This window comes from Aplidium turbinatum, chromosome 7 (assembly GCF_918807975.1).
Source record: "Aplidium turbinatum chromosome 7, kaAplTurb1.1, whole genome shotgun sequence".
Lineage (NCBI taxonomy): Eukaryota > Metazoa > Chordata > Ascidiacea > Aplousobranchia > Polyclinidae > Aplidium > Aplidium turbinatum.
The window spans coordinates 29009711-29036762 of record NC_137478.1 but is presented as its reverse complement, the minus strand read 5'-3'; the positions used below and the strand labels follow the sequence as shown (position 1 = coordinate 29036762).

The following is a 27052-nucleotide window of genomic DNA, read 5'->3' as shown; positions in this document are numbered from 1 at the left end:
TTTATCTTTCGTATTTCATCTTTGCAATAAATTTTGCCATATTGTGTGGCCGAAATATTTCCACTTTCATTATTTTGTAACAATAATGTATCATAATAATACAATGATATGTGCTAGTTCATAATAGAAATGGAGTTGTTCCAGCCAGGCTAAATACTGATTCTAAATAAATAATTTCCTATTCAACACCATTTTGTTGCACCTGAGTCCGGAAAATTGCCCACGTTTAGCCTGGATTGAACCCTTTCAACCCGGCCAGCAGTTTAGTTTGTTACTGTGATCTTGGACGTGTCAAGCAATTATTTCTTGCACTCGGTAAGATATAGGCTAACGTTATCATTTTGGTAACTTCAAAAAGTTGTCCTTTAAGCACGCCAGTACAAAATATGAGTCATTGATACTTTCAGTAATTTCAGAATTACAGTTAGGCCTATATGTTTTTTCCCCTGCCCTAATGACTGTCAAATTGTACTGTAATATAAAGTATTCCTATCAATGATACACTCAAATCAGCATCGGCACTATACGCTCTGACCCCTGCAAATTTAAGATCAGCTTTCATTGAAATATCGAATGGTTATCACTGTGATACTGTAGCTAGCATATAGTTATTCAGCTAGAAGTGTAGATGAAAGAGGGCAACTTGGGACCTCGGCAAACAAAATATGTAAACTGGATCGACAAGTTGCTGATAGTTTGAATTTCAGATGTAATATTTGTGTCAACTAGCCTACCTGTCTACCTGGCTTCTTTTAAGTAATAGTAACGGCCGTTTTAATTCGCACACAAGAAGATAAAATGCCATAGCTATTACGCACAATGCCATCTGCAGATGCAATATAGTGGATATCCAACTATACTTTGATCAAAGTAGCTGCTTCCATTACAGTAGTTTCATGCCTTCAAGTATCTTAACACTGCCGCGTGTTCTGGAGTGGTACCAAACCGGAGTCCTTTCGAACGTTTTACGGAGGCTCTTTACTCAAGTACGGACTGTGTTTGTTTTGTTTTTGGTCCGAACCGCAAGCCACACTAGTGAAATTGGGAAGGCATGAATTGTCACAATTTTGAAAAAAGTAAGTGATTTCACAAAGTAAGGGATTTCAGATTTTTATAACAGAAAGAGAGGTATTGTTGAGCAGTATAAAGAGTTGTAGTAGAAATGCAATCTTTCGTGGTAGAATAGCGGTGAGACCGTGAGATATTGAGGGTACCTTAATAAGCGAAACATCGGTATCCATTGTTATCAATTCAGCCGCTGAATAAGATTTATGTTAATTGACCAAAACATTTACAGTTAGACTATAAAATGTTTAGTCATAGCCTACTTATAGCCTACTTCAAAATAAATATCTTCTTATAGGCTATAGGCTAATGTTTTATTGCAAAATATAATTTACAAATTGTATAACAATCATAAGAACTCGATTTTAGAAGAGAAACTCAGATAAGAAAAAGATTGAACTGAGCGTGAAAAACAGTTGCGTCTGTAACCCCAGGCAGTCAGTCAGTCATGTCTTTGTAAAATACCACAGCATTTTTTACAGCGATGGCACACCAAACAGTTGTTGAGTTTACACAAAAATACAGTCGTGAGATTTGAACGGACCACCATATGGCTCCTTTGCTTGTGTCAATCATAGCTTGAAATGCAGATCAGACTACACCAAGCGCTACTGATCTGAAAGAAAAAATGGAAGGGTCGGGCTTGGAAGATTAGACTTTCAAAACCAGTCCATGGTTAAATTAATTGTTATACTTAAGGGATATGTTAATGATTAATTTTTTTACTCCCAGTGTGAATGCAAAAGGTAACCAGTTGGAGTTTTATAAAGGTATCTTTTCACATATTTTGCATAACAGTTTTATCTGAATACAAGTTCCTGGCAAATCAACAAGATTGTAGATTGCTCCGATTAAGATATCCTTGTTTTGTTGAAAGACGTTTTATGGCAAACAAGAAACTTTTTAAGTTAAGTTTAAGCGAATAAATTTGTATATGGACATTCAATCAAACTCAAACAAGACAGGCACTGGCACGGAGTAACAAAAACATTGCAACGAAACAGAATAGCACCGAAGATTAAACATCTGTAGCCTAAATTTAACATTGGTAGATCAACAATAGTAGATTCAACAATTCTAATGTAACTCTTTGGCATGACATATTAAATATGAAAGGTAGGCTAATAGATTTTGCCATATTAACAATACAAACAGGACATGTACTAAGCAACTTAAATGTGCAAGTAGGTCTATGTTCCATGTAAAGGTTTCTTGCTTACGATATATGAGCTTATAACTGCAACCACCTTCTGAAGATGGGAAAACGTTTGTGAAAGCACAGAAATTTTCCTTTCCTTTGGTAAAAATTTATGGAAAAATGAGTAAAGTGTTTCTTACAAATATTTCAGATTCCTGATGATGACTTTAAGTTAGCCGAAAACGTTAAAATGGTAAAACTATTTGTAAATATGCAAAATATATTCTTATGTTGCTCAGCCATGTTCGCGTTTATACTCAACTCATGCAGATCACGCGGCAAAACATAAGCTGCCCAACTCACGTAATGGCAGCAAGCAGCAACGTAATGTAAGTAGGGGGTTGTGTTTGGTAAAGCATAGCTAAAATGAGCCTAATCACTACATTTGTAACGCAAATCTTTGACCAATCATAAAAAAGGGATCTAGTTTACAAATGTATAGCTTGCAATTGATGTGTACCATTACCTACCCTTAAGTTGCACCTCTGCCTGTCCGAACAATGCAGAGTTCTCTATGAAATTTGTGGCCAGAATTTTGAATCTTGCTTGCTTTCATAATAGCACACAATACATGTTCAAATTTATTATGTATTTCAGAAATAAATATAAACATTTACAAGGCAAAAAGTTTAAAAAGTAAAATAATTCAGGATTTGAATTATCTTTTAATTTAACCTTTTTGAGATCAATTGAAAAAGGTAGAAAAATACAAGTCTACGTCATCACTGACGTGTTTGCGTCATAATGATGCATCCGAATACCACATTTCATTCCTCGTTTCCTCTTGAAGGTAGGTGGCAGATAGGTTTAATATGATTTCTCATGATTTCCTTGTTTACTTGTGATTGTTCAGTTTAGCCATGTTTTTGCACAAGGTTTGTAAAATTTATACCGAAGATAAATTTCCTTTTCCTTGTGCTCATGCATAAAAAAAAATCTTCAAACCCACCACAAATGGTTGTTCATCTTATTACAAATACTGAAAAGCAAACAGCTGTAGTTTCAAACTTTCTCCACAGACAGTTATCGCCCTTCGTCTTTTTGTTGCTTTTTTGTTTCATTTACTTATCTACAGTGTTTAATTTCTTAATGAATAAAATTATGTTTTATTTGCTTGCCATTTTGACACGTTTCTCCTCCTGTAATACTGATTCAAGTATTTGAGGGGCATTGAGGTTGAGTTGGGCAACAATGCTTTTCGTTACCGGCATTGCAAAGTTTTGCTTCTTTTGAGAAACACAGAGACAGGTGAGGCTATCTTCTTCGGCAACATTTTGTGAAGCGCTATACTGCTTGCAGTTTCTTGTTAAGGGAATGTTTTTTGAAAAAAGTCAATAACTTAACATTAATAAACAATTTAGATATATTATTCATAGATTAATGATAATTTAATCGGAAAATTTAATTTTGATATCCTCAACGCAAACACAAAGCATTGGATGGCTTCACAAAATCAACTTTGTATTATCTGTAGGTTTAATGAATATCAATGATAATAATTTAAGCAAACAATGTAATATTCAACAAATTTCGAAGGGTATTGGATAACCCAAAAAATCTCATCTAAGCATCGTTTAACTATTTAGATTTATCCATCGTTTGGGTGATAGTTCATCTGTGAACCAACAAAATTTCTGTAGCGCACCAAATCACACACTTGTTTATTTTCATCATTCAATGCCATCAAATACTTAGTGGGTCGATTAGTTCATCTTGTTTGTGTTTTTTTAGCCGTAAGCTGTGTTAAGAGAAAACAAAACGCTTTGATTATGAGTTAAAGTTTGATTGTCGATGCTACACTGGATCAGTCATCGGATAAACAGAGCAACGACACGCCCCGACTCCTTGTCTTGCCATTTACTGAAACATACGCGGCTCAAAAACGTTTCTTGTCCAAAACAAGTAATATTTTTGTACATGAAAAACTGTCGCAAAATCTGTAAAGCGGCTCAAGGAAGACCAGGGTTGTTTTTTTTTGAACGTCTTATTCAGTACCCGTTTGGAATTACCACACAATAAAACTATTGCTACAAAAATAACAATTTTTGTGATTGAGATTAGCAAAAACAATTAGGTTACCGTACACATACAATCGCGATTTGTGCTGTATACAGAAACAATTTTTGACACTTGCCGGCAACACTCTCCAGCTATCCTGAAAACGTCTTCAAACATTGAATCAATGTAAAATTTGCCAAATGATCAAAGCACTGGTACGGCAGTCGAACGGCCGCGGGTTCGACACCGCTCAAGAGCACGCGACTATATCTTTGGCAGGACACTTAAAGGCAGCCTGAAGATGGACACGAAGATTGGTCCTTGCCTTCCTGTCTACTTCAATTTTTCAGCCACATGGCGAAATCTTGGATAGGGCTAAACAAATGCAGAAAACGGGTTTTGATAGCGAATCTAGTTTTTCAGTCTGCAAGATAATGTGAATTGAATGTAACTATCCGCAGGTCACGGCCGCGTTAACCAACTAGGGGGAATGTTTATCAACGGACGCCCCTTGCCCAACCATATACGTCATAAGATTGTGGAGATGGCTGCCCAAGGAGTACGACCTTGCGTTATTAGTCGACAACTGAGGGTCTCACACGGATGTGTCAGTAAGATTCTATGCAGGTTAGATTTCCATTACTTTTTATTACTTTTACATACATGCAGTGAGCTTAAACATAAATTCAATCTCATTTGGTCTGACCGTGGTTCCTGGATAATTGGGTGAAAACCATGGCGATCTCGTTTTCTAAAAGATCGAACAACTAAAACACAAAATACTTCAAATAAACATCCCATGAGAAAATATCTCTCATGGAAACAATCTTCCACGGAAAACAGTCCTTATGATAAAATATTGTGGAAGGTCTTTTTCTGAAAAGGTTTTTCTTTGTAACTTTTATGAAATATTTTCTAAAGACATTCTGCATCTGAATTGTAATTAAAGTCTTAAGTGATGAAAAGTTTGGCTTATATATTGTTAAAAACTGTGAACGTACGGTATGTCTTTTGTTAGTTTAGTATTCAAATACTTGTTTAAAATACTTTTTGTATTTAATCAGCTTTAGGATAATTGCAGCAAAATATATTTACATCGATTTCTAATAATTCGTCCAAACAATTTATAGCAAGAATAAAAAGAGATCGATGATAATTAGAACTTGCACTTTTGAGTCTTTGCTTACAAGAATAACTCATCTAAAGCAAAGAGCAACGTGACGTCATTTTACTCTAGGCCCGTTTGTTATCCTAGGTATCAGGAAACGGGTTCCATAAAACCGGGGGCGGTTGGAAGTAACAAACCTAAAGAGGGGAGTGGGGAAGTCGATAATAAGATAGAAGAATACAAAAAGGAAAATCCAGGGATCTTCAGTTGGGAGATTCGTGAACGACTTATAAAGGTATGCAGCACGGAATGAAACGCGGCTTTATTGCAAATAGCCTACTGTACATGTCTCCCTGTTGATATCTACATAATTTAAGTCCAAGCCTTACTTTGTTTTCCAACTTAGGACAAGTCCAATCAAAATTTCAATCTTAATTTATCTCGACACAAAAACGCCAATCCGGCTACAATTCTGATGGAACACTACGTTTTCTTGAAACATTTGTTGAAATGGTGGTTTGGTTTTGAATCTTTATCCTTGGACTGACAAAGCCTTGATGGGTTGTTCTAGGGACGGTACATTACGGGACGCGCAACTCCGTTGTTTCTTCAACATTAAAAGGGTCAGGGGCGCCGGAAGCGGGGGAGCAGGGGAGGCGGATGCCCCCCCTGCCCTGGATTTTTCTGCAAATGGAGGAGCAGGGGGGCAATGGTGCCCTTTGGGCAATGGTGCCCAATGGTGCCGATCACTTAGCGTTGTTGAAGTCTGGGCCTGGGCGACGTCCTACAATAGAATCGTTGCACCATGCAGTAACTGCTTTATCGGGATTGTAATCCAGGATTGCGGGACCATCTAACGACACTCGCACGAGTGACGAGTGCCTCCAATGTGGCTGATTTTTAAAGAAGTTCGCCACTCCCCCTAGAATTCTTTTTAGCAACGAAAAACAACGTTCGACATGTGTTGACGATGACGGCAAGGTAATAAAATAAGTATTTCAATGATGTGAAGAACATTACTAAAAGAAGCACGATCTTTGCAAAATAACTTACGATCAAAAATTTTTTCCCCTCACATGTCAACTAACCTAGTTCTTCTTTTTAACAACGATTCAATGTCCGACAACATCGAATCGACATAAAAACGACAATATTGCCAGCCGATGAAAATTAGCACTTCGGATTAAGACTCTGTTAAAATAAACGTCGGGATTACAAACAAGACTTACAGCGCTGGTGATCGCAGATGGATATATTCCATCAATAACAAATATTCCCGCACAATGCAACAGTGGCGATTATGACGCGCTGAACTAATTTTGCGTTACTCTTTGATACTACATATTTTCGACAGTTAATCCACGATCATTCTATTGCGAAATTAAATAATTGGCTAGAAGAGACCGGCGGCCAAACTTGGCTGATTGAGGAGGTAGCACCGGCGGTCATTCAAGCACTACTTAGCGGCCATGGCCGAAGGCTTAACAGTAGGTTACATCATTATAACATAGCATGATGCCCTTCTTTGTATACCGGACACTTGTAGGCTATCATTACTCAATAGCCTACATAGTGAGCTGATAGATTAGCATTATCGCTATATCTTATCTTAAAACTTAAAAAAAATTGGCCTTTTAGTAAATAAAAGTGCCCTTTTTTGTAATCTTGCCCCCCCAGTCAAAAATCGTTCCGGCGCCCCTGAGAAGGGTCAATTGCCAATTTGACATTTTTTACGCTTTACTGCAGGCTTGCTTTCAACTAAAAACCTTAAATTACTTTAAAACCAACTTAACTCTTTTTATATAACCCATAAAAAGTAAAATATTTTGTAAATTAGAAAAAAACGTAACCCTTCTAGTGTTGCGGATAAGCCAAAAGCGGATGAAGTTTCTCATCCCTATGATCTACAATCCCTAGGTTGTTCCTGCTAGTTTTGCATACCTGTAAAGGCTCTTGACACAGGGCCGGTTACCGAGATTAGCAGAGTGAAGTTTTCCGATTGTTTTTTTTCCGAAGTTTTCCGAAAGAAATCGTTGAAAGGTTGTTTATGATTTGTTGAGTGACTTTCACTTTTGTAAGCAACGTTTATGTGAGGAACATTTATAACAATGACAGCTAGTGCATCCCATTGCATATTAACATAATCCAGGTTAATTTTTACAGGACGGCGTGTGCGACAGAGGCGGTGTCCCATCTGTGAGCTCCATCAGTCGTACGTTGAGAGCCAAAGGGTGTGACGTGGACAATGAACTGGAAGAATCAGAAGAAGGTAGATATTTGCTTGTAGGCTAGTCACCTCAAAAGCAGCAAAACTGGTTGTGTAAGATGTTTTTTCAAGACACTTTTAAACGTTGTAAAATAAAAATTTTAATTGCACCTTGGGTTTTGCGCTTTCTAAGCCCAAAATCAAGCTTATTGCAAACAAGACATTATTTCAGTTTCATTGTTTTGAAAAACTAGTTTTTTGACTGATATCTGGGGTAAAAAATTATTAGAGAAAAAGGCAAAGAAGCCAATCTTCGTGTCTACCTCAAGCATATAATCGCATGCTTTCGATAGAAGAGTAACTGATGTCTTCCCCTGCATTGTCCAGAGACTTTCACCATTCGGCTACGCAGCCGACAAAAGCGAGAAATGCTAGAATTTTGTATCTGGGATTTATTTTTGTTGAAGTGTCACAGTAAAATGTTATTTTGATCGTTGGAGGGTTGTAGTTTATGGTAAATATAATGTGTCTAGAATATTGCTGGTTTTTGTCAAAAACACTAAATATTTTTTTACACTGGTGTAAAGGCCAATTATGCTGCTAGCTTGTTAACAAAAGAAAATTACTCAGCCCATTCAGCAAACTCTGCCACCCTGCTCTTTCAATTTAATCCGAGGTCAAAGGTAAAGACTCTTATTGGAATCCTGTTGCGAGAACCGCCAGAAATGATTGTTGCTTTTAATAGAAAGTGTGGAAATGACAATGGTTGTTTATTTGATAACAATTGTACAGGCAACATGAAGTATTCCAATTTACACTTTCTCATGCGAATTCACGCTGTTTCGCGCTACGACATTTAGGCTAAAACTTTTCACCGAACCTTTCAACAAAAATAAAAATTTAAACTTTTTAAATGAGGTCCATTATTAAGGTATTTCCAAGTAGTGAAACCAAAAGTTTGTAGCATAACATGGACCTTCTCTGGTTCAATTTCCTACAAACTCTAATTCCACAGCCCAGATTTGTACACTGGGGCTACTGTTTATCCCACCAAGACTTACATTCACAATAGCAATCAAACAAAGTTTGCATGAAAAATAATAACAATTATATTAGAAACTGCAATCGTAGTAAAAATTAAAAGAAAAAATAAATTATCAAGTTTTTAATGCTAATTCCAACCACTGATGTTAACTGTCGTTTGGATATCTTCATCATGGTTCAATAAACAAAATGATATAGTGATTAGTGAGAACGCAATAAAAGAAATGGTTTTAAGAACAAAGAGACAGACAAACACTGTAAAAACGAAAGATGAAAAAGAAAATGGAACGACTTGGACCTGCAGAACACAAATCTTGCAACCGACTTTCAAAAAGCGCTAAAAAATAAAATCCTTGAACAACTAACGGCCCCAAATAGGCTGCCACGGTTTCCATTATGATATTGGCACAAAAAGTGACAAAACAATGTGATTATGATGTAACAATTGCGCGACAATGGGTTATAGCGCAAGTCGGGTGAAGTTTGATAAGCTTTTCAGATTTTTTGAGCAATTTCAAAGTGAAATTTATCTTGTTAAAATAGTGAATAAGAGTGAATTTTAATTGTTAAATATTTGAAATTTCAAAAATGCATCGGGCCGCACCAAAGCGTCCTTTCGGGCCGCGTGTTTGAGACCCTTGGTCTTTTCTATATGAACATAAAAAAAATCTTTCATGGAAACACTTTCCTATATTCTCTGAAAAAAAACCATCATGCTTAGCTTTTTCTATGGCAAAACGTTCTTTTACGATGTCCATCTGTACAGCAATAAAAGCACTATATTGTTACTGCATGTCCTAAGATACTTTCTGTCGTCTTTTAATACGCACTGGGTTGGCCGAGTGGTTAAGGCGTTGGACTTAAGTTCCAATGGACAGATGTCCGCGTGGGTTCGAACCCCACACCCAGTATTTAGGTTTTTGTTGGCTGCCAAGGGAATAACACAACTGGTACTACACTCGAGAACGTCGGTTCGACACCTATCGAGTGCACACAGCTGTGTCTTCGGCAAGACACTTAGACATGCTCCAAAGTGCACTTGAAGAACGGGTGGCTGGTTCGTTGATCATTGAGACTTTGATTCTGCCTTTCTGGATTGCTGTGGTAGAAGTGACATTAACAGGGAAGTCAAAGGAGTAGTTTTGAACCCTAACCCGGGATGACTGTAGAGAATAGGGAACTTGAAAAAACACTGCGTCTGCTTTGGATAGCGTATTTTGACCGTGTATTTGTATTCCTTTTTTTAGAAGTGTCTTGATTTGGGCCATGAGTTTCTCATTGATTCTGGCCCTTCTAGGCCCAAATTATCCCCTCAACGGCTTTGGGTAGACTTTTTATGACGTGGGCCTAGTGTTCGTCACTTTAGGCTACGTAGTTTTTGTTGTATCATTCAAATTTTTGTACCTATATTTATTAAAACTTTGTTTGAATTCAGAATTATCTTTTCGTAACCTCAGTTTGTTTCGAAAAATAAGCTGGAAATATATCAGTGTTCTCAGAAGTAAATACACAGTGGAACGATTGTGAAAAATTAAACGTGAGCAAAGGACTCAGTTTTATGCGCAACAACGGGTAAAGTAATGAGCTTCTGTGGTTTGAGTGTATGGAGTATAGTTATAACATAGCTAGATTCGTTTTCGCGAGTTTTTAGTTTTAGTGCAGACGCCATTTTGTTTCTGTGATAGATCGTGTTTGCAAGCCAACTACATTTTTTGGAAAGAATTAATAGGAACTTGCTTCATTTTTTTATTGATTTTTTAACTCTTGAGCACTAACAGTAAAAAGTAAAAATTTTGCATTCAAAATCAGTTTATCCTTTCACCCCTTGAGGATGTCGCTATTTTTCCAGGCTACTCAGAAAATCTATAATAGAATCCAGCCACTTTTTGGTCTCCTTATGCAAAATACGAAGAAAATAAGTTGTGTTTGGTGGATTACAAACGATAAGTCATTGTTTGGGGTACCCCACACAGAAACAAACTACCGTTCTGCACTCGTGGTCCATTTACTTGGTGCGCAGTGAGTGAAATTGGTCGGTTTTGAATCTTATTCTTGGGCTGGCAAAGCTTCTGATAAATTATTCCTAGTAGTTTCGCATACTTGTAAATGATAGAACCACTGACGCAAGGCCGATCACCGAGTTAGACAAAGCAAAGTTTTCTCTTGTTGTTGAAGTGTTGTTGTCTGTGAATTATTCCATCCACTAGATGCCGCTGAATGGAGAGCAGTCCTGAAATGCGTTGCTCAAGCGCTTCCTCCGAGAGGCAAACCAGCGCCGCTTGATTTTGAGGCTTACAAAGTCGTGCGCTCAATCATTGACCTAATGGGCGGAAATGAAATGTTTCTGTCTAGTGTACGTTTACTGCACTGAGGAGACCTTTAAGGTCGAAACAGTGACGTCCTGTCTGCAATTGAATATACATTTAAATATTTGATATCCAGTTTGGTATACGAGCAACGTAGTGAGCGATTGCACTTTATATTTTTCTTCTTGCCTTGATATAGTCATTGCAGATGAGATTACTGTCTGTGACATAAAGCAGATATTCAAAGAATAAAGCAGGTAGGCTATTTGCAATGATCTTTCGTTCTCAGACTCAATGCAAAGAAAGTTTTACGTTCCTTAATTGGACTCCTTTTTTGATGGTGGAGAATGCAGGGTCAAAGGTTAACGGTTGAGAAAATGTTTTTTGTAGCAAGGCAAACACAAACATTAAACAAGAACAACAAGATAGGTGCTGCCATACATAAACTACCTTTTCTCCTTTCACTCGTAAAGTCCAGAAAGCATCTCAAATTTTGCTGCCTGTTCAACACAAGATTTTTACGATAACTACGAGATAGGGTTTTTACATCAATTCTACGTCTTGATACAGTAAATCGATAAAAAATTAAACTTGTAGTTTGGGTTTGGCTTTGTTTTGCTTGGTACTTTTACATCTTGATAAAATTCCCTTCAAGACATTTGGGGTATTTTATTGCAGTAAACCACCATGATGATAAAGGAGATGGTTGTTTAAACCTAATTTTAACGTGAATATTCTCTTACTTGGTAACTAAAACAGATGTTGCTATAATTCTGTAGCTTTGAAATTATGTGTTTAGTTTTACGCTTCAACTTTTGTTTGCAGATTTTTTGCAGTCTTTGTCGCACAGATATAAAAGATACCGACTTAGCCTTTTTGTGAACTCGAGGTTTCACTGTTCAAGTAGCCTATAATCTTACTCTGATCTTAAATTTTCAGAGCAACTATCTTGTAGTTTTTCTTTTCACTATTTTCTTGTTGCAAACTGCTCTCCTATCATTCAACTGCTTGTCACGAGCGCCAAAAAGCGAATGTGTTCTGCGTGTAAGGTCTCAGTTCACCTGAATTTACCAGATGTCAATTAATTTAGGACCTTCTCTTTCATTTCAATTAAGTGATTTTAATTAAATAAAACGTACGTGTAAGAAATATTATTCATAGGAATGAGACAAGCTTGGTAAAATCATATTTCGGTCAATTTTAAAACATATGATTCATTTTTGATGAGCTGTTAACTCAATAAATTTCCGTTTTGTTGAACTATCCGGATACTGATAATCCACTGTGATAAAATAATGATCACAGCAGACAACCGGTGGATATGATGTGGAATTTCGCTAGCAGGCTACCCAGCTAGCTTCAACACGTTGATTGTCTTTTCTTTATGACGTCATTGTGATCTAAATGACGTTGCTGTTGCAAGGTGACAGACCAACATCTTCAAGTGCCGATCAGAAAGATCAAGATACCGGATCAGACGGAGAAGCTGAAGCAGACCAATCCTTAAAGCGGAAACAAAGGAGAAGTCGGACAACATTCAGTGCGGAACAGTTGGATGAATTGGAGAAATGTTTTGAGCGGACACATTATCCGGATATCTACACAAGAGAAGAGTTGGCACAAAGAACAAAGCTCACAGAAGCAAGAGTGCAGGTAATTTCAATTAATTCGGCATGTCAACTAAACTTCAGCATGTCAACTAAACTTCAGCATGTCAACTAAACTTCAGCATGTCAACTAAACTTCAGCATGTCAACTAAACTTCAGCATGTCAACTAAACTTCAGCATGTCAACTAAACTTCAGCATGTAAAAAAATCAATAGTGCTTCATAGGCTACAAACGATACTTTTTCCCTTGTGTCATTGTGAAATAGTTTCTTGAAAGAAGTCTTTTATCTAGCATAATGAAGCTGCAAGGCCAGATTTTATATACATTTCTCATACAGATTGCAGTGGATGCAACATTCAACATTTTGTCTTCATTAGCGTCTCCCTGAAATAGAACTCAATCGTTTTATTTCTATTCGCCCAATCGAAACAAAAACCCACCTAGCCACACATAAAACAAACCGATTTTATATTGACAGTAGTTGACAACCGCAGTAACCTTTTGTTGTTGCTAGTGTACGGTACCATGAATAGCTCAAGCAGTGGCGTATGTTGGTTGATTTGCAAAGACTTGCAATTTAGCAACACTGATACCAAAATGGCGCAAATACAAACCTATCTTCGTCGCTATTGAAGTTGATTGAAACCTCTATGGCTTACCAGGACAACACAAGAAAATTACAGATATCTAAACAAGACTAGCAGTTAGAAAAACAGCTCGCACATGCCACAATGACCTTTAGCAGCTTTTAACAAGACAAGACTTCAACAATCGGAAAACTTCACTCTGTCAATATCGGTGACCGGCCCCGCGTCAAAAGCTCCTACAAGTTTGTGAAACTATCAGGAATAACCTGTCAAGGCTTTGTCAGTCCGAGGATAAAGATTTAAAACCAATCAAATCAATCCAACTTATTAATTTAAATCAAATGGTTTATACAGTTATTACCTCTCGCTTGTGTAAAACCTGATATAAGCACAATTATATCATTGAGAACTAGACTCCTTTGTCACGCCGGAACTAGTTCTAATTATCCATAACCGTATGCAATTTTAAAATTGTACGCGTAGGTACCTATTGCTACAACAACGTTGTGTTTGTGAAAGTATCCAAAACAAATTTCGCAAAGCGTAAAAGGTTCAGACACAGCCACGTGCCTCGTCTTCCTCCTCAGATAAAGCATTGCGCCAAAAATCTGAAAGCAAGGCATGCAGATTTAATTCTACATGCAGCCAAGTTATTTCAATTTCTTATAATTCTTCAAAGGAGCTTTCAAAAATATGAAATAAGGTTTTACGATAAAATTATAGTTATAATTCTTCAACAAACTTAGTTTCACTTAGAGTAGATCTACTTATTCAATTTACTTCTGTATAGGCTATCTGCTCTTCGGTAAAAATAAAGTTGTTGTGATATTTCAATGTAAAAATTTCATTTGTGTTAATTAAATTTAATTAAAGCATGCACTAAATACTTTGGATTTACGGAAAATACGTCATTAACCTCAAGTCACAAGTTTTTGTAAAATTTCGACAAGTTACTAACAAAAAATAAGTTCAAAATCAAATCGTTGATACTTGCAACTACAAAACGATTTATTTCCAGGCCTGCAAAACCTACAAACAACTTGTGATGATCTTTCATATTTATAATTTTCAAGGATATTTCTGCTTTACGTGTAACTGTACTGTAAAGCAGTTCTTGACTCAGAATGTAACAGGCCACTAGGCATGCGTGCTGGCATTATAGTCTAATGTTGAAAAACTTCTATTGCCAAATATTGCAATATAGCATTATTGCCAATAAATTTGTAATTGTTTCGTATCATGTTAATTAATTTTTGTTTTTCACTTCGGTTGAGATACTGAAAACTCGCGTTTAGCTCACACGAAGCGGAGGTGTTCCCTAAGCTTGTTATCTGTACGATCTTTGAATGACTTTAACCCTCGCGGAGGCAACTTGTTGTCAAAACATGGTTATAACCTAAAGACCTCGTCTTCAAAGGTACCAAAACGGCGGTGAAGCATTTTTCTCATGTCGACTCCTCTGTAATCAACAAACAAAACCAGACCATAGGCTCCGGACGGCTACATGTCCCTTTATCGCAAAGACAATTGTCTTTGACTGAGTAGGTGGTCTTCGCCCAAGTATTGTTACTGTTGCAATCCTATGATCAAGGAGTGTCATTAATGGAAAACCTTGTCTAATTATGGCATTTTGCAATAAAACTTCTTGAATCTGTTTCTATTTTATTTCTTAGATTTTTAATTGTTTTAATTTTAATTTTTTTTTAATCCAAAAACATCGTCACATCCGGTTCAGCTACACACAATCGTTATGTATCATGCACAAGAATTCGATTGATGTAGGCAAGGATCAAAGTGTTAAAATATCTCACAATTAAAGCACTCATATAGCCTACCATCAAAATACATTATGCATGATGGATGTGGAACTTGTCCAGCATCGTATCATCAAAATACAATTGATGGAATCAGAGTAAAAGACCTTTTTTGTTATCATGATCAAACTGTTACTGCATCAACAAACACTGATTGGCGAAATGTTAAAGCGTAGGTTATTCAATCAATTTCTTCAATACCATCTCACCTAATCTTCTTCATTAACCTTTTCGATTCACTCCATAGTCTACCACACAATGATCGTGATATACGCAACGCTTGTAACAACACATTTCACAGCCGTAGCGTTTATGCAACACAGAAATGAACAATAGGCCAGTCCAAGAAATGTTTTAAGGAGAATTATGCATTGGGAGATGTAAGTCTGGTGTGGCGACATTTCATCACTCGCAGTACGCACAACAGTCGAAATTGCATTCTGGAAGAGGTTTGCAATGTATGGCTATAAATTACATGACTACAGTAGGGTTGCAAATGCCAAGCTAAAATTGAAAATAGCAAATTTTCAATGTTAAGTCATATTAATTATTGCAGTAGGCCTGAACTGTGGAATTTGTATTCGTAGTTCACCAATCGACTTTCAAGATTTTAAAGATTCCCAGACCGACATTCATGACGTTTAAATAAATTGATGATATTCAGCCGTCAACCCTAAATATGATTGTTTGCCATCGAAACTCGTCATGTATTGATGACGTCATCTATATACAACTGCCTTGTCGTCGTCAATTGATGTGTTTCTTATTATCGCGTAATCCAGTCGACTTAATGTCGCTAATCTGAAATGACAATCAATGATCCTGTTTTGCGCTCAGGGCTGATAAAAAACGCGATTATTCTCCGAGTCATCATATTTCATTGAAGATGAAATTAGTCACAGCAGAAAGTTTGAGAATAATGTAGTAGGCTACAAATCTAACCGCGGTAACCCAAACCTGCAAAACTTACCCCTTTTCACATCGTTTCAACATCGCTAGACGTAAGGAATTAAAAACGGTCCGTTTTGCTGACTGACTAAAGTTCACATCACTGTCTGTTGATAAACGCCTATTGAATATCTCACATTGGAGATCCAAAGCATAGACTAAGTTCGCAAGAAAATGTTTACAAGCAAAAAAGTCTGATAACTCTGGTTGCAATAAGATCTAATCTTGGTTTTGCTTTGAGGCGTCGATGGAAAGATAAGCTTGTTTAAACCTGATTTGTTCAATCAACCGAAATCTTTGAATCTCTTTTGAAATAATTACAACAACAATAATTTCAGTGCAGTCACGAAAGGTCCACTTTTTAGCATTTGTTGATCTCACATGATCATGTCAATTAATTTATTTTCTAACATAGTTGCAATGTTAGTTTGAATCAAATAATATAATCCAACACATATTGAGCATCGCTGATTGCAAACAGCTGTGATGCTTTGATTATGACGTACGCAAATTTAAAACGAGCAGTAAATATCGTAGCCCTTCTTGCACATTCATAACAGTCTTTTATTTATGTAAAATGTTTACTTTTGAAATACAATAAATATTTTCAGTTTTGCCAAGGTGCTGCAAAGTGAGTAATTAATGCCAAGAAAAAGACAAGATGAAAACATAAAACTCTCCCGAATGCATTTATGATGTGAAGCATGCAAAGTTTTAGTAGTTAAACACATGACTCACTATACTAATTAGGGATTGTAGATCATAGGGATGCGAAACTTCATCCGCTTTTGGCTTATCCGCAACACTAGAAGGGTTACATTTTTTTGTAATTTACAAAATATTTTACCTTTTATGGGTTATATAAGAAGAGTGAAGTTGGTTTTAAAGTAATTTAAGGTTTTTGGTTGAAAGCAAGCCAGCAGTAAAGCGTAAAAAAAGTGTCAAATTGGCAATTGACCCTTCTAATGTTGAAGGAACAACGGAGTTGCGCGTCCCGTAATGTACCGTCCCTAATACTAATACAGCTGGTCACGTTACCTTTGGAGGCGCTGAGCTAACAGGCCTGTAGTTGGCTGTAGTTGAACTCAGAATAAAGTTAATTTTATTCTGACGACAAGTGCCTGAAGAAAGCCAAATGAAAAGTACTGCAGCTTCGAGCTACGTGAAAAACCTTCGCCTCACTGTATTTAAGTTCTGTACTACAAATCAAGTTTTCAACTAGTTGATAACCTTTTTTATATGTACCGGTATTTTTGTTTTGTATGAAGGAAAAATCACTACAATACCAAACAGTGCATTTTACTTGCTACCCTCATTTGACTTGCGTAGTTCTGAAATTAGCGTTGCGGAATTCAAAGAAGATTTTACTTTACCACTCCATAGGTGATGGAGGTATCTTCAATTGAAATAGCATTTGGTCTCATCATTAAAGATGCACAGACCGCTCCATTTGGTGGACAAAGCCACTGTCAAATCACAGTTAAACGTATTTCCTTTTTAGGTATGGTTCAGCAACCGGAGGGCAAGATGGAGAAAACAACTGTCCGCTCAACAATTTCATGGAATCCCCACGCCCACTCCTCCTCATATGCCCTCTCATTTCAACTATCACCCAGGTTTCCCAGGAATGGGGCCATCAAATAAGAGTTACGCTCAAACATCTCAACTGGCACACGATTTGCACCCTTCTACTTCAACCAGTGGTAAGCAAAAACCATAAAAACAATTTATTTAAATCCTTCGTTCTTTGTCCTTCAGCTAAATCTTTTTCGACTGGTGTCGTCTTCAATCAGAAAATAATTCCTATCATGCCTTTCTCAAAAATTTATATTTAGTTTCTATTGCTATCTCTGCCCTGTTTTTATTGCTTCAACTTTTTCAACTGCAATTTCTCTTTTAGAAAGAAACAAATGCTTTTATATATAAAAAAAATTATAATAAGTTAGTCAAAAAGTAGGAGGAACGACGGTAATTAAAACATCATGTCAAGATGAAAAAGGAAGTAAAGTGGATCACTGAGCACATTATTAAGATAAATAAGCTATTTTTTTACGCAAATTATAAGCCAATGTCTGCCCAGCATTTATTTCACATTTTCAAGTGGGGGTTCATCTAATTCCTTTGGGGCTCTGTTAATTGCACTCGTAGTCTCACGGTCAAGACCGTTCAGGGATCTATGATGTCACAATTCTTTAGATGAGAAGCTTCAAATTAGGAGTAACTTGATGCTCTGAAAATTAAATTTGTTTCTATGAAGATAACTTTTCTTTTTCAAGAAGTTTATTGTTTTAAACCAGAGAGCTAAACTACACGATACATTTTCAGCATTTGAACCTATAATAGTGTAGTTGGGTCGACTAAATGTGTTTCTGAAAGGCAGCAAAGGATAAATGTTACTTTATTACGTTACTAGCGTTGCCTTGGAAACATCAAGTCACTTAAATCGTGGTTCTTTTTCAGATACTAACAGCACCCTCCATCGATCCCATCCTACAGTTCTTACACAACCAGTTCCCCAATCGGTCCAAAAACTGACTTATAGCGGAAGAGATGTCTCTCATAATGCTGCGGCCGCCTACGAATTAATGGGGGTAGCAGCCGCCGCTGCTGCTCGATACAGTCAACATCCGCCTGCCACGACCTTTAGCGACACCTATTCAATTCATTCTTATGAAAGCTCAAGATCGCCATCCAGCGGCGCACATGTACGTTTAAAAAAAAATTTCTTAACCCATTAAAAGCCGCCACAAGTTCCCATTGCTCGTTTTAGGAAATATTTCAGCCACAAAGTTGTATTGTCATAACTTTTGAATTAGTTTAAAAAAATTTGATGATTTTTGCTTTTTTGATGCATTTTTTTGTTTGCCTTTTAAAAGGACACCGGCCACATAGTCAAATGTAAATCTCGCGATACCTTAACATAAGAAGGTGTTTGTTTCGGTAGAAATTTGTCAGATCTTTTTTGAAGGATGTTTCAAAGTTATTGTATGAACATATTATATTCACGATAACCATCGGCGGAGCTAGTGGAAAGGTGCCCCCCCCCCCCCATTAGGCAGTCCCCCCCCCCCCCCCGGTCGGAAGCTTGTGGCGGCAGAATATTTTTAAACCTAAACGAAAAAGCATAGTAAAAATATTTTTTGAAACCGATTTGGCTCGAATTCTATTTGCTGGCTCCTACTTCACGCGTTCAGGGGTCCAAAATCATGGTCCGCCGCGGGCGGCACAAACCATAGCGATAGGCCACTCACAGTCGTCGGCTCCAGCTCGTGACCGAGCATTGGTTTCGTCATCAAATCGAATTTGGCTTTGGATGGTGATGTCATATGTGGCTTTGGAGGCCAGTGTATGATGGAAAAGACGTGGGTAAAAGTCACATTGTATGGGGGCTATGGATTGTATGGAGGGAGGAACGTGGTAGTTTTAGCTTTTCTAGTGTTCGTTTTTCTTGGGCTTTTTGTATTCTTTTTTTTCGAAAATTTCCGTGCCTTCCTTAGATCTTTTTCTCCAGCGTAATCTATCACTAGCAAGGTTTTCCCATGAATCCAGATCAATGTTTGCATGGTTGAGGAAGACTTTCAGCTGATCTTTGTATCTCATTTTTGGTCTTCTGGGGGGGGGGGGTTCCTGTCTCTAGTTGTCCCTCCTCGTTGTCCCTTCTCATGACATGCCCTGTCCAGCGAAGGCAGTGTTGCAATATGGTGGCTTTTGAACTGGGCAACCAACCTAGCGCAATCAAGGATTGCAGCTTTGCTGAGACAATCTTCCCAACGAGTGCCTAGCATTTGACCCGGTTTCCTCTGCTGAAATTTTTCAAGACGTTTGATATCACGGCGGTATAATGTCCAGGTTTCACAAGCATAGAGAAAGGTGGATAGAACGACTGCCCGGAAGACCATAATTTTTGTGCGGATAGATATAGCATGGTTGTTGAAAACACGATAGTTAAGTCTTCCATAGGCACAATGTGCTGCTTTTACACGATGTTCAATATCCTTTGACAGTGTTACAAACAACCAAAAAAATGTGGCCATGTGGCCGGTGTCCTTTTAAAAGGCAACAATAAATATAAAGCAAAATAAACAAATAAAAGAAGCAAAACCTTACACAAATTAGAGTGTAGTAAGAAGCACAATATTATAGAGTGCCAAACTATGAAGAAAGATAATTCATATCTATTACTAATAGGCAATAAAACATGCATGTTCCTCCTCACTTCACTTCATCGGGCTCTTCTCATTTTTCAACAATTTTCAAACTTTCACAAAATTCAGAAAAAGTACGTTGTTCGCAAATATTTATCAACACCTTCCAAAACAGACCCTAAACAACTACTAGCAAGTCCAAAATGATTCAATCAAAATAAGATGATGCAATACTGATGCATTCAAAACGATGTCCTTTTAAAAGGACACCGGCCGTATCACTGCTTGTCTTTCAAATAAAAATTAACCAAAACTTTGAGGTTAACTTTATATAGCCTATATTATTTTGGAACTGAGCAAGCCTTTTCTAAGCTTTGTTTCCAACAGTGTTGTATGCATGTGACAATGACAGAAACAGCCAAAGCTTTCCAACTAAAGTTTCTACCAGAATTTGGAGATAAACTACCGAATCATCATCATATTTTATTCTGTAGTTCGAATTGTTTTTTTTTGTTTTTTTGCAAGTTATGTTTTTTTTGCAATCTAAGTTTGTAGTTTGCTTAAAGTAAATAAGTCTTGAAGAGTAATTGGGAATGCAATTGTTTGGATTCATTTTTAAGCTTTATGGAATGCCTCCTTCTTCTAACAACAATACCACCAACTCCTCCAGCATCATGTCCTCGGACCTTACTTCTGGAGGAAGAAAAGGCAATCCATCCTCTCCAACTGATACCGGATCCGATACATCTAGTCAAAGATCTTATTTTCATGGTCAGTACAATATACCCCCACAGCTTGCCCAGTCACATGATCTCAATTCATCTTCATCTCCATTATCCAACATCGAGCAAAATATTTCTTCGGGTAAGAAAATAAAAAAATCTCATTTTTAACATTTTACTTCTGTTGTGTGTTTCAGTTAGTACAGACCTAGTTTCGTATGTGTTGCAATAGTCAGGGGGTAAAAGTTTCTCATGACACCATGCTTTATAGATTATAGTTTATGTATCATAGTAGTAAGTTTAGTAAAGTGGGGAAGATAGTTTGAAAAGCTAAAGTTGTACCACAACCTAAAGCAAACAATTCAGCACTTTACCAAAAAGTTATGCAAAATTTAAAAATCTCACTACAAGACCAAACTGTGGTCATATATAATGGATTGTTACCTGACTCATCATTAATTGGAACAAATCATATGGAAAATTGTAAACCTGCAAGGTGTAGTGGTATCCATCTTGAGCTCTGAGCGTTGCGCAAAAAAGAAAAGAAAAAAGTTCATATATTTTGATGCAAATATGCTACTTTAGTCAGTACCGTATGTTCTAGACGTAAAATATAAGCGGTATTGGTGTGCCGTTCAAAATTTATGTTTATAGAGATCAATCACCCCTAACCCTGTCTTTAACGCCTGTGAGAACAATTTATCGATTGAGGTATAATACAGTATGACCGTGTAAATATTTCACGATTAATTTTGCAGGACTCGGTCACCAGCAGTGCTTCAATACAAAAATAAGCAGCGGGCTCACCACTGCTGGAACAAATCTCAGATCCTCTTCTGATCAATCATTGGCTTCGTGTGCTCATACGTCATTAAGAAATGACGTCAAGGACAACTTCAAATCCACGAATCTCCACATGACGTCACCTATGACGTCAGAGTCGTATTTGTCTTGTCAATATTCGTCATATAAACCACCCAATGAGTAAGTTTTACTTTCATTTAAATAAAATATTACTTTGAATCAGCTTTTTTGCGAAAAGAAGTTTCAAACCAGCTTTTAAATTTATCATTAATTTTGCTTAAACTCTTGTAATTTTTTTTTTAAATCAATGTATAGCCTACTTTTCCCATAACTTCGTGGGCCTCATGTTACGCAACACTGGTTTAGACCAATTACGAGTCACGTTTCATTTATTAGTTTCGCTGGAAAGCGCACAGGTTCAACACCGCTTAAGAGCATGTGGCTGTGTTTTTGACAGAACGCTCAGACATTTTGAAGGTGGACTCGAAGATTAGTGTTTTCTCTTACCCGTTTGCTTAATATAAATCTTCAACTACCGGGTGTAAGCCTGGATACGACAAAAATGGTAGGCTATGCTGTATGCGGTCAAAAATATTGTGAGTCATTTTTATCGCAAACGATTTTTCTTTTCTTTTTTAAATTGTAACGTGTATGTTTAGCCCTTGGAGATTATGGAAGCCCGGGCATCACCAATTTGAATATGGGGTCAAAGGTACATGATGTCACCGCCTGTACTGATGAGCACGTACTGATGTGCTGAATACTGATGAGCATGTTTCTATATCTCAGTTTTTTTATCTTTTTTCTCAGCATCAAATGGCGTATATTAAATTGACCTATTGCGTTAAGTTTGTTTCATGAAATACACTACAGCGTTTATGTCATGCACAGTGTAGCCTAATTAGCCTACTGTTAATTTTCATGTTTTTCGCTACTGTTGTAGCCACAAGGACCTCATAGATTTCATCCACTTGTCAGGGACGTAGAAACGGAAAAGCTTGGGGAGCATTCGCTAGCTCAAAAATTTATTTTTTCTTTTCCCCCAAAAAATATGCTTTTAATAGCCTACTATTACAACGTTTTAACGATATTACATTACATGCTGAATGACGTTTCATATATGGTTAGCTGCATTCAGTATTTTCAACAAACTGTTATTTAAAGCATTAAAATATTCCTCCTCCCCAATAATTGCTTTTGCTCTCCTGAAATTTTCTTTCCAGCTACGTCGCTGCCACTTGTCGTGTCCAACTCTCAATTTACCGGATAATTGATAAGCGCGAAGTATCAAGCGCAAAGTCACAATGTGTAGAGCCAAGCAGAATATACAATTATACATACCGTACTATACCTTTCAAATCAGGAGACAATGTGCTATCATTTACACATCCAGATAATGACTTAACGATCAGAGACGTCGAATATCAAAAAAGTTATTTTTTTTGTTCAAAGACACACAATGTCCATGAATTCGTGAAATTTCTGAGAATCCCAGAAAGGGTGAAACAGACCGTTTAGATTATTTTGATAATGGTGATTTCATTTACTTGTTCCATGTAGCCTACCTAACATTTAGAATTTAGATCATCCACAAGTTTCACTGACATTGTTTATTTATTATAGCGTAACAAACAATGCAAACCACCTTGATGATGTTCTTACAATTTTGGTAAAAATAAATGTTCTTTGAAATTAATATACTGTACAAGAACTGTAAACAGCTTTTCAAATTTGATGCTCAGAGTAAGACAATTGCTGGTCTGTTTTCCAGACAGCCATTTTACCTCGTCCAGATCTGATAAAGATCTGGTTAGATCTACACTCGATCTGGTAAAAATCTGGACCGGATAAAGTGGTGGTCTGCTGGGTTGTAATTGTTAAGTGTGTTTGTATTTGCACCTTGAGGTATCAATAAATTCAGTCCGCCCAGATTGCTCAGTTAGTTAAAGTTAAACGTCTGACTTTCTACACGAAGAAACTTCGAGATCAAGCAGCGCTGAGACGATTTGCCGGTGTGCACTTGAACAAAGCATTCAAGAACTGCTCTCCACTTAGTGGCACGTAAAGGATGGAATAGCTCACAGAAAATAATGCTTGGACAACCAGAAACGTCACTTTGCCAATTTCAGAAACCAGGCCTGCGTCAGTAGTTCAAAGCCTTTACAAGTAGGCTATGCGAAACCACCCGGATTAACCAGTTAGAATTCTCAGTCTAAGAATAAAAAATCAAAACCAACCCACCAACTGCTATAGCCTATATTGAATCAAGACGTTTGCTTTTATGTCGGTTAAACCAAGTTATATCATGTCTTTGTCTAAGTGTCTATTAATACTGTACCGTACCTCATTTGTTTTTAACATGCACAAAAGAATCAAATATTCGAATTGAATAAGTTATGATCAGTCCCACGATCTTGTTTGTATATATTGTATTTTTTTAAATCCTATTGCAGTCATTTTAGTGTATGCAGTCAAAAGCAGTAAAGTTGACAGAGGGTCCAAGGGTTACTTTTGGACCCGGGCCAGAGATACTTTTGTGGGGCCAGGAGTCTTTTCAAGGGGCCGGTAACGAAGAAATTATAGCGTATCTTTCGGATACAGTGCTTTTTTTCTTACAAAATGTCTTGATTTGGTACCCAAGTTCATTGGATGCACACAGTAGCCTACGTTTTTGTTTTATGTAGGCTATACGTTTTGTTTCGCATCCAAACAAAAATAAATGACCATCCATCCGAGGATCTCATTATTACCGGGCCGCGGGCCCAAAGTAAGATCTCAATGTCCTTGGTCAAAAACCATCAGATCGTATAGCCAAACGCAACAATAACCGTGCGATAAAAAATAATAGTTGTGTGAATTTCCATTGTTGTATGGTTGTAAGTCTTTAGGCTACCAATCGCTGAACAGAAGGCTAATACGCTGTGAGTGAGCTGTTTTCAAAACTTTTTTTTCCAGACGGACAGATTCATCACAGTCAAGAAGGCTATGCATTATTGTTCAAAATCTATTCTCTTAATGCCGATAAAGCTGGGCAGAAGAGATTCAATTGCATAGGCTACTTATGAGGACTATGGTATGATCAAACATGATATCTTGGGAAGAGAAGAGCTCTGTTTGCAATTATACTATTCAGGGTACACTTGCAAGGTCGAATTCGTAGACCTACACATCACTGTGTTTTGTTGAAATCGCCCTGATGTTGAAGATCAAGATCACCAAGAATAGCCTATGTGATCTTGAATTACAAAACTGATCTTGAAGATCAAGATCACTTTTGTAAACTTGAAAAAATTAAATTTTTTGTCAACGCTATTGCAAAAAAACAAATTTTACTGTGAGTAACCTGGTTAAAGGTAACCTCTCAAGTATAATATACTATATAAGTATAATACAAGTATACAAGTGTAATATAATAGTATAATACAAGTATACAAGCATACTACAAGTAGCCTATAATATAATATACAAGTGTAATATATTACATATTATGTAGCTTCACACAAAGTGAAAATTACATGACTTATTAACACTTGTATTTTTTAAACATATTTGTTTATACTCAGACCTTAAATAAACAATTATTGGTTTGTTTGATTTGTTACAATAAACCACTTTACATGACCGAAGTCGGCTACAAAACCCAATTTTGTTAGCTCGCTATTTTAAACTTTTTAAAAACATTTAAAATTGAGTCAAAGAAAGCGAACATTTTTAAGCATTGACAGAGCAGAATTATGAACAAAGTTGAATAATTTTTGATCACATGTCATCGTAAAGTATATACTGAACTTGATTTATTTATTATGATTAATACAGAAAAACTTTGAAATGGCAACACTAACCAAATTAGATTGAAACTTTAAATCAACTTTTCTCGGACACATATCATATTATAGCAGTGGCTTAATGTTAGTAATCGCCACTTGTAGGCTTACAGTACAAGTTCTAAAAATATGCCTCTTTTTAGTAAGTAAACTTCAATTGTAAAGTGATCTTGTTCAGACAAAAAAAGTGATCTTAGATCAAGATCACCAAAATGAAAGTGATTTTCAAGATCAGTATCACGATCTTGATCTTCGAGATCATTCGTGATCTTCAAGATCAAGATCATAGGGTACCCATCTCTGCCAAGGTCCACTTGCTGGGTCCACTCTTGGCTCCGTTTTTTTGTTGATTTAACAACTAGCCTACTTGAGAACTAGGAATCAAAACTTGCACCAAAAATGGCGGATGTTTGTTTCCTTTTACCATTCACACCAAAAATTGTATTCCTGGTGTGAATGGTAAAAGAAAACAAACATGCGCCATCTTTGTATGCTGAAGACAGTTTTGCATGTTCGGTGTAAGCCTCGCCTAAACCTAAATCAAATTTACAAATTTGACATTTGTGTTTAATACTTTTTATTTGTGAAGTCAAGTGAGGGAAAAGAACTACGCAAGTACTGTCTACCAGTGCATAAATCGAACTGATTAAACTGAACAATAAACACGTTGCAGTCAGCGCAAGAATGTAGCTTCGAAAGAATCGGACATTTCTCGCGCTGATTGCAACAAGCAGTACTTCCAGCATATTAGGCTATTACAAATAGGCTAGGCTACTACAACAGTTTGTGCTTGTAGTTTGCCTAGGCTTAGCTAGTAAATATTCCGCCAACACAAATAAATTAAATGTTGCTGATGAGCAAAATATTGATTGATAGATCGATTTGATCTTAATTATCCTCAGGTTGGAAAAGACGCTTTTTTGAGAGCTTAATCCTGGCAATTTTGCATAGCCTAGGTACTTGTCAAGTCTTTGAACCACAGACGCAGCCCCAGGCACCGAAGTCAACACCTCGACATAGTAAAATTTCCGTTGTGTTGAAGTGTTGTTGTCGGGAATTATTTCATCCACTAGGTGCCGTGAATGGAGAGCAGTCTTGAAATGGGTTGTTTAAGCGCATACCCCGGGAGCCGAGCTAACACCGCTTGATCTTGAGTCGAGAGCGTAACCACTAAGCTAACGGGGTGGAAAGGAGCAGTGACAGAGTGCTGGGTTCATATCCTAGCGAGATATATTGATTCTCTGAAGAAAAAAACTTGTTGTCAGACCACAAACGAAAAGTAAAGTCTTTCCCATAGAAAGCAAACCTTATTGTTAATATTTTAGCTTTGCGCAGAGACGACATCGTAGTCAATGAGGTTTATCTGAGACGCGATTATTGCTATAGTTGAAAACTATTCCCAATACCTCGCCTAGACGACGTGAAAAACCGTCGGCTGTGGCAATTTCTGATGGGTTCTTCGGAACTCTTATTCATACAATAGCATGCAGTTATTTTTTTATGCTACCGGCATGGGCTATCTTTGTTTTAATTCATCACACCCAAACAACATATTTTTAACAATCGGTTTGTGAAAAAAAAAGTCGAGATTAGCGGCACAGTTAGTATAGTAATCCGCCTATACAGAAATATAGGCTACATGTTTGTAGGCCTAGGCCTACAGCGACATCCCA

At 37.0% G+C, this 27052-nt stretch overlaps 1 protein-coding gene and 2 non-coding genes across 3 annotated transcripts; all 3 read left to right on the top strand.

The window, feature by feature from the left end:
- Positions 1–2954: 2954 nt before the first annotated feature.
- Positions 2955–20922, top strand: LOC145773910 (paired box protein Pax-7-like). The gene is made up of 8 exons (XM_082585034.1): positions 2955–3053; positions 4723–4888; positions 5517–5664; positions 7533–7638; positions 12349–12578; positions 17386–17587; positions 18345–18589; positions 20650–20922. The coding sequence occupies exons 1-8, from the start codon at positions 3008–3010 to the stop codon at positions 20920–20922; spliced, it is 1416 nt and encodes a 471-aa protein (XP_082441160.1). The 5' UTR covers positions 2955–3007.
- Positions 9448–9530, top strand: Trnal-uaa (transfer RNA leucine (anticodon UAA)). Its single transcript has one exon. It is a non-coding gene; the product is annotated as a tRNA-Leu (tRNA).
- A 5780-nt stretch (positions 20923–26702) lies between the features above and the next one.
- On the top strand, positions 26703–26845 carry LOC145774905 (U4 spliceosomal RNA). The gene has a single exon (XR_014290079.1). It is a non-coding gene; the product is annotated as a U4 spliceosomal RNA (small nuclear RNA).
- The last annotated feature ends 207 nt before the right edge of the window (positions 26846–27052 follow it).

What these genes read in the sequence shown, in the direction of transcription:
- LOC145773910 (XM_082585034.1), top strand. Translation starts at nt 3,008, where the DNA reads ATGATGCATCCGAATACCACATTTCATTCCTCGTTTCCTCTTGAAG. An exon ending in TTCCTCGTTTCCTCTTGAAG is followed by an intron (nt 3,054 to 4,722) that starts GTAGGTGGCAGA and finishes AACTATCCGCAG; the next exon opens with GTCACGGCCGCGTTAACCAA. An exon ending in ACTGGAAGAATCAGAAGAAG is followed by an intron (nt 7,639 to 12,348) that starts GTAGATATTTGC and finishes TGCTGTTGCAAG; the next exon opens with GTGACAGACCAACATCTTCA.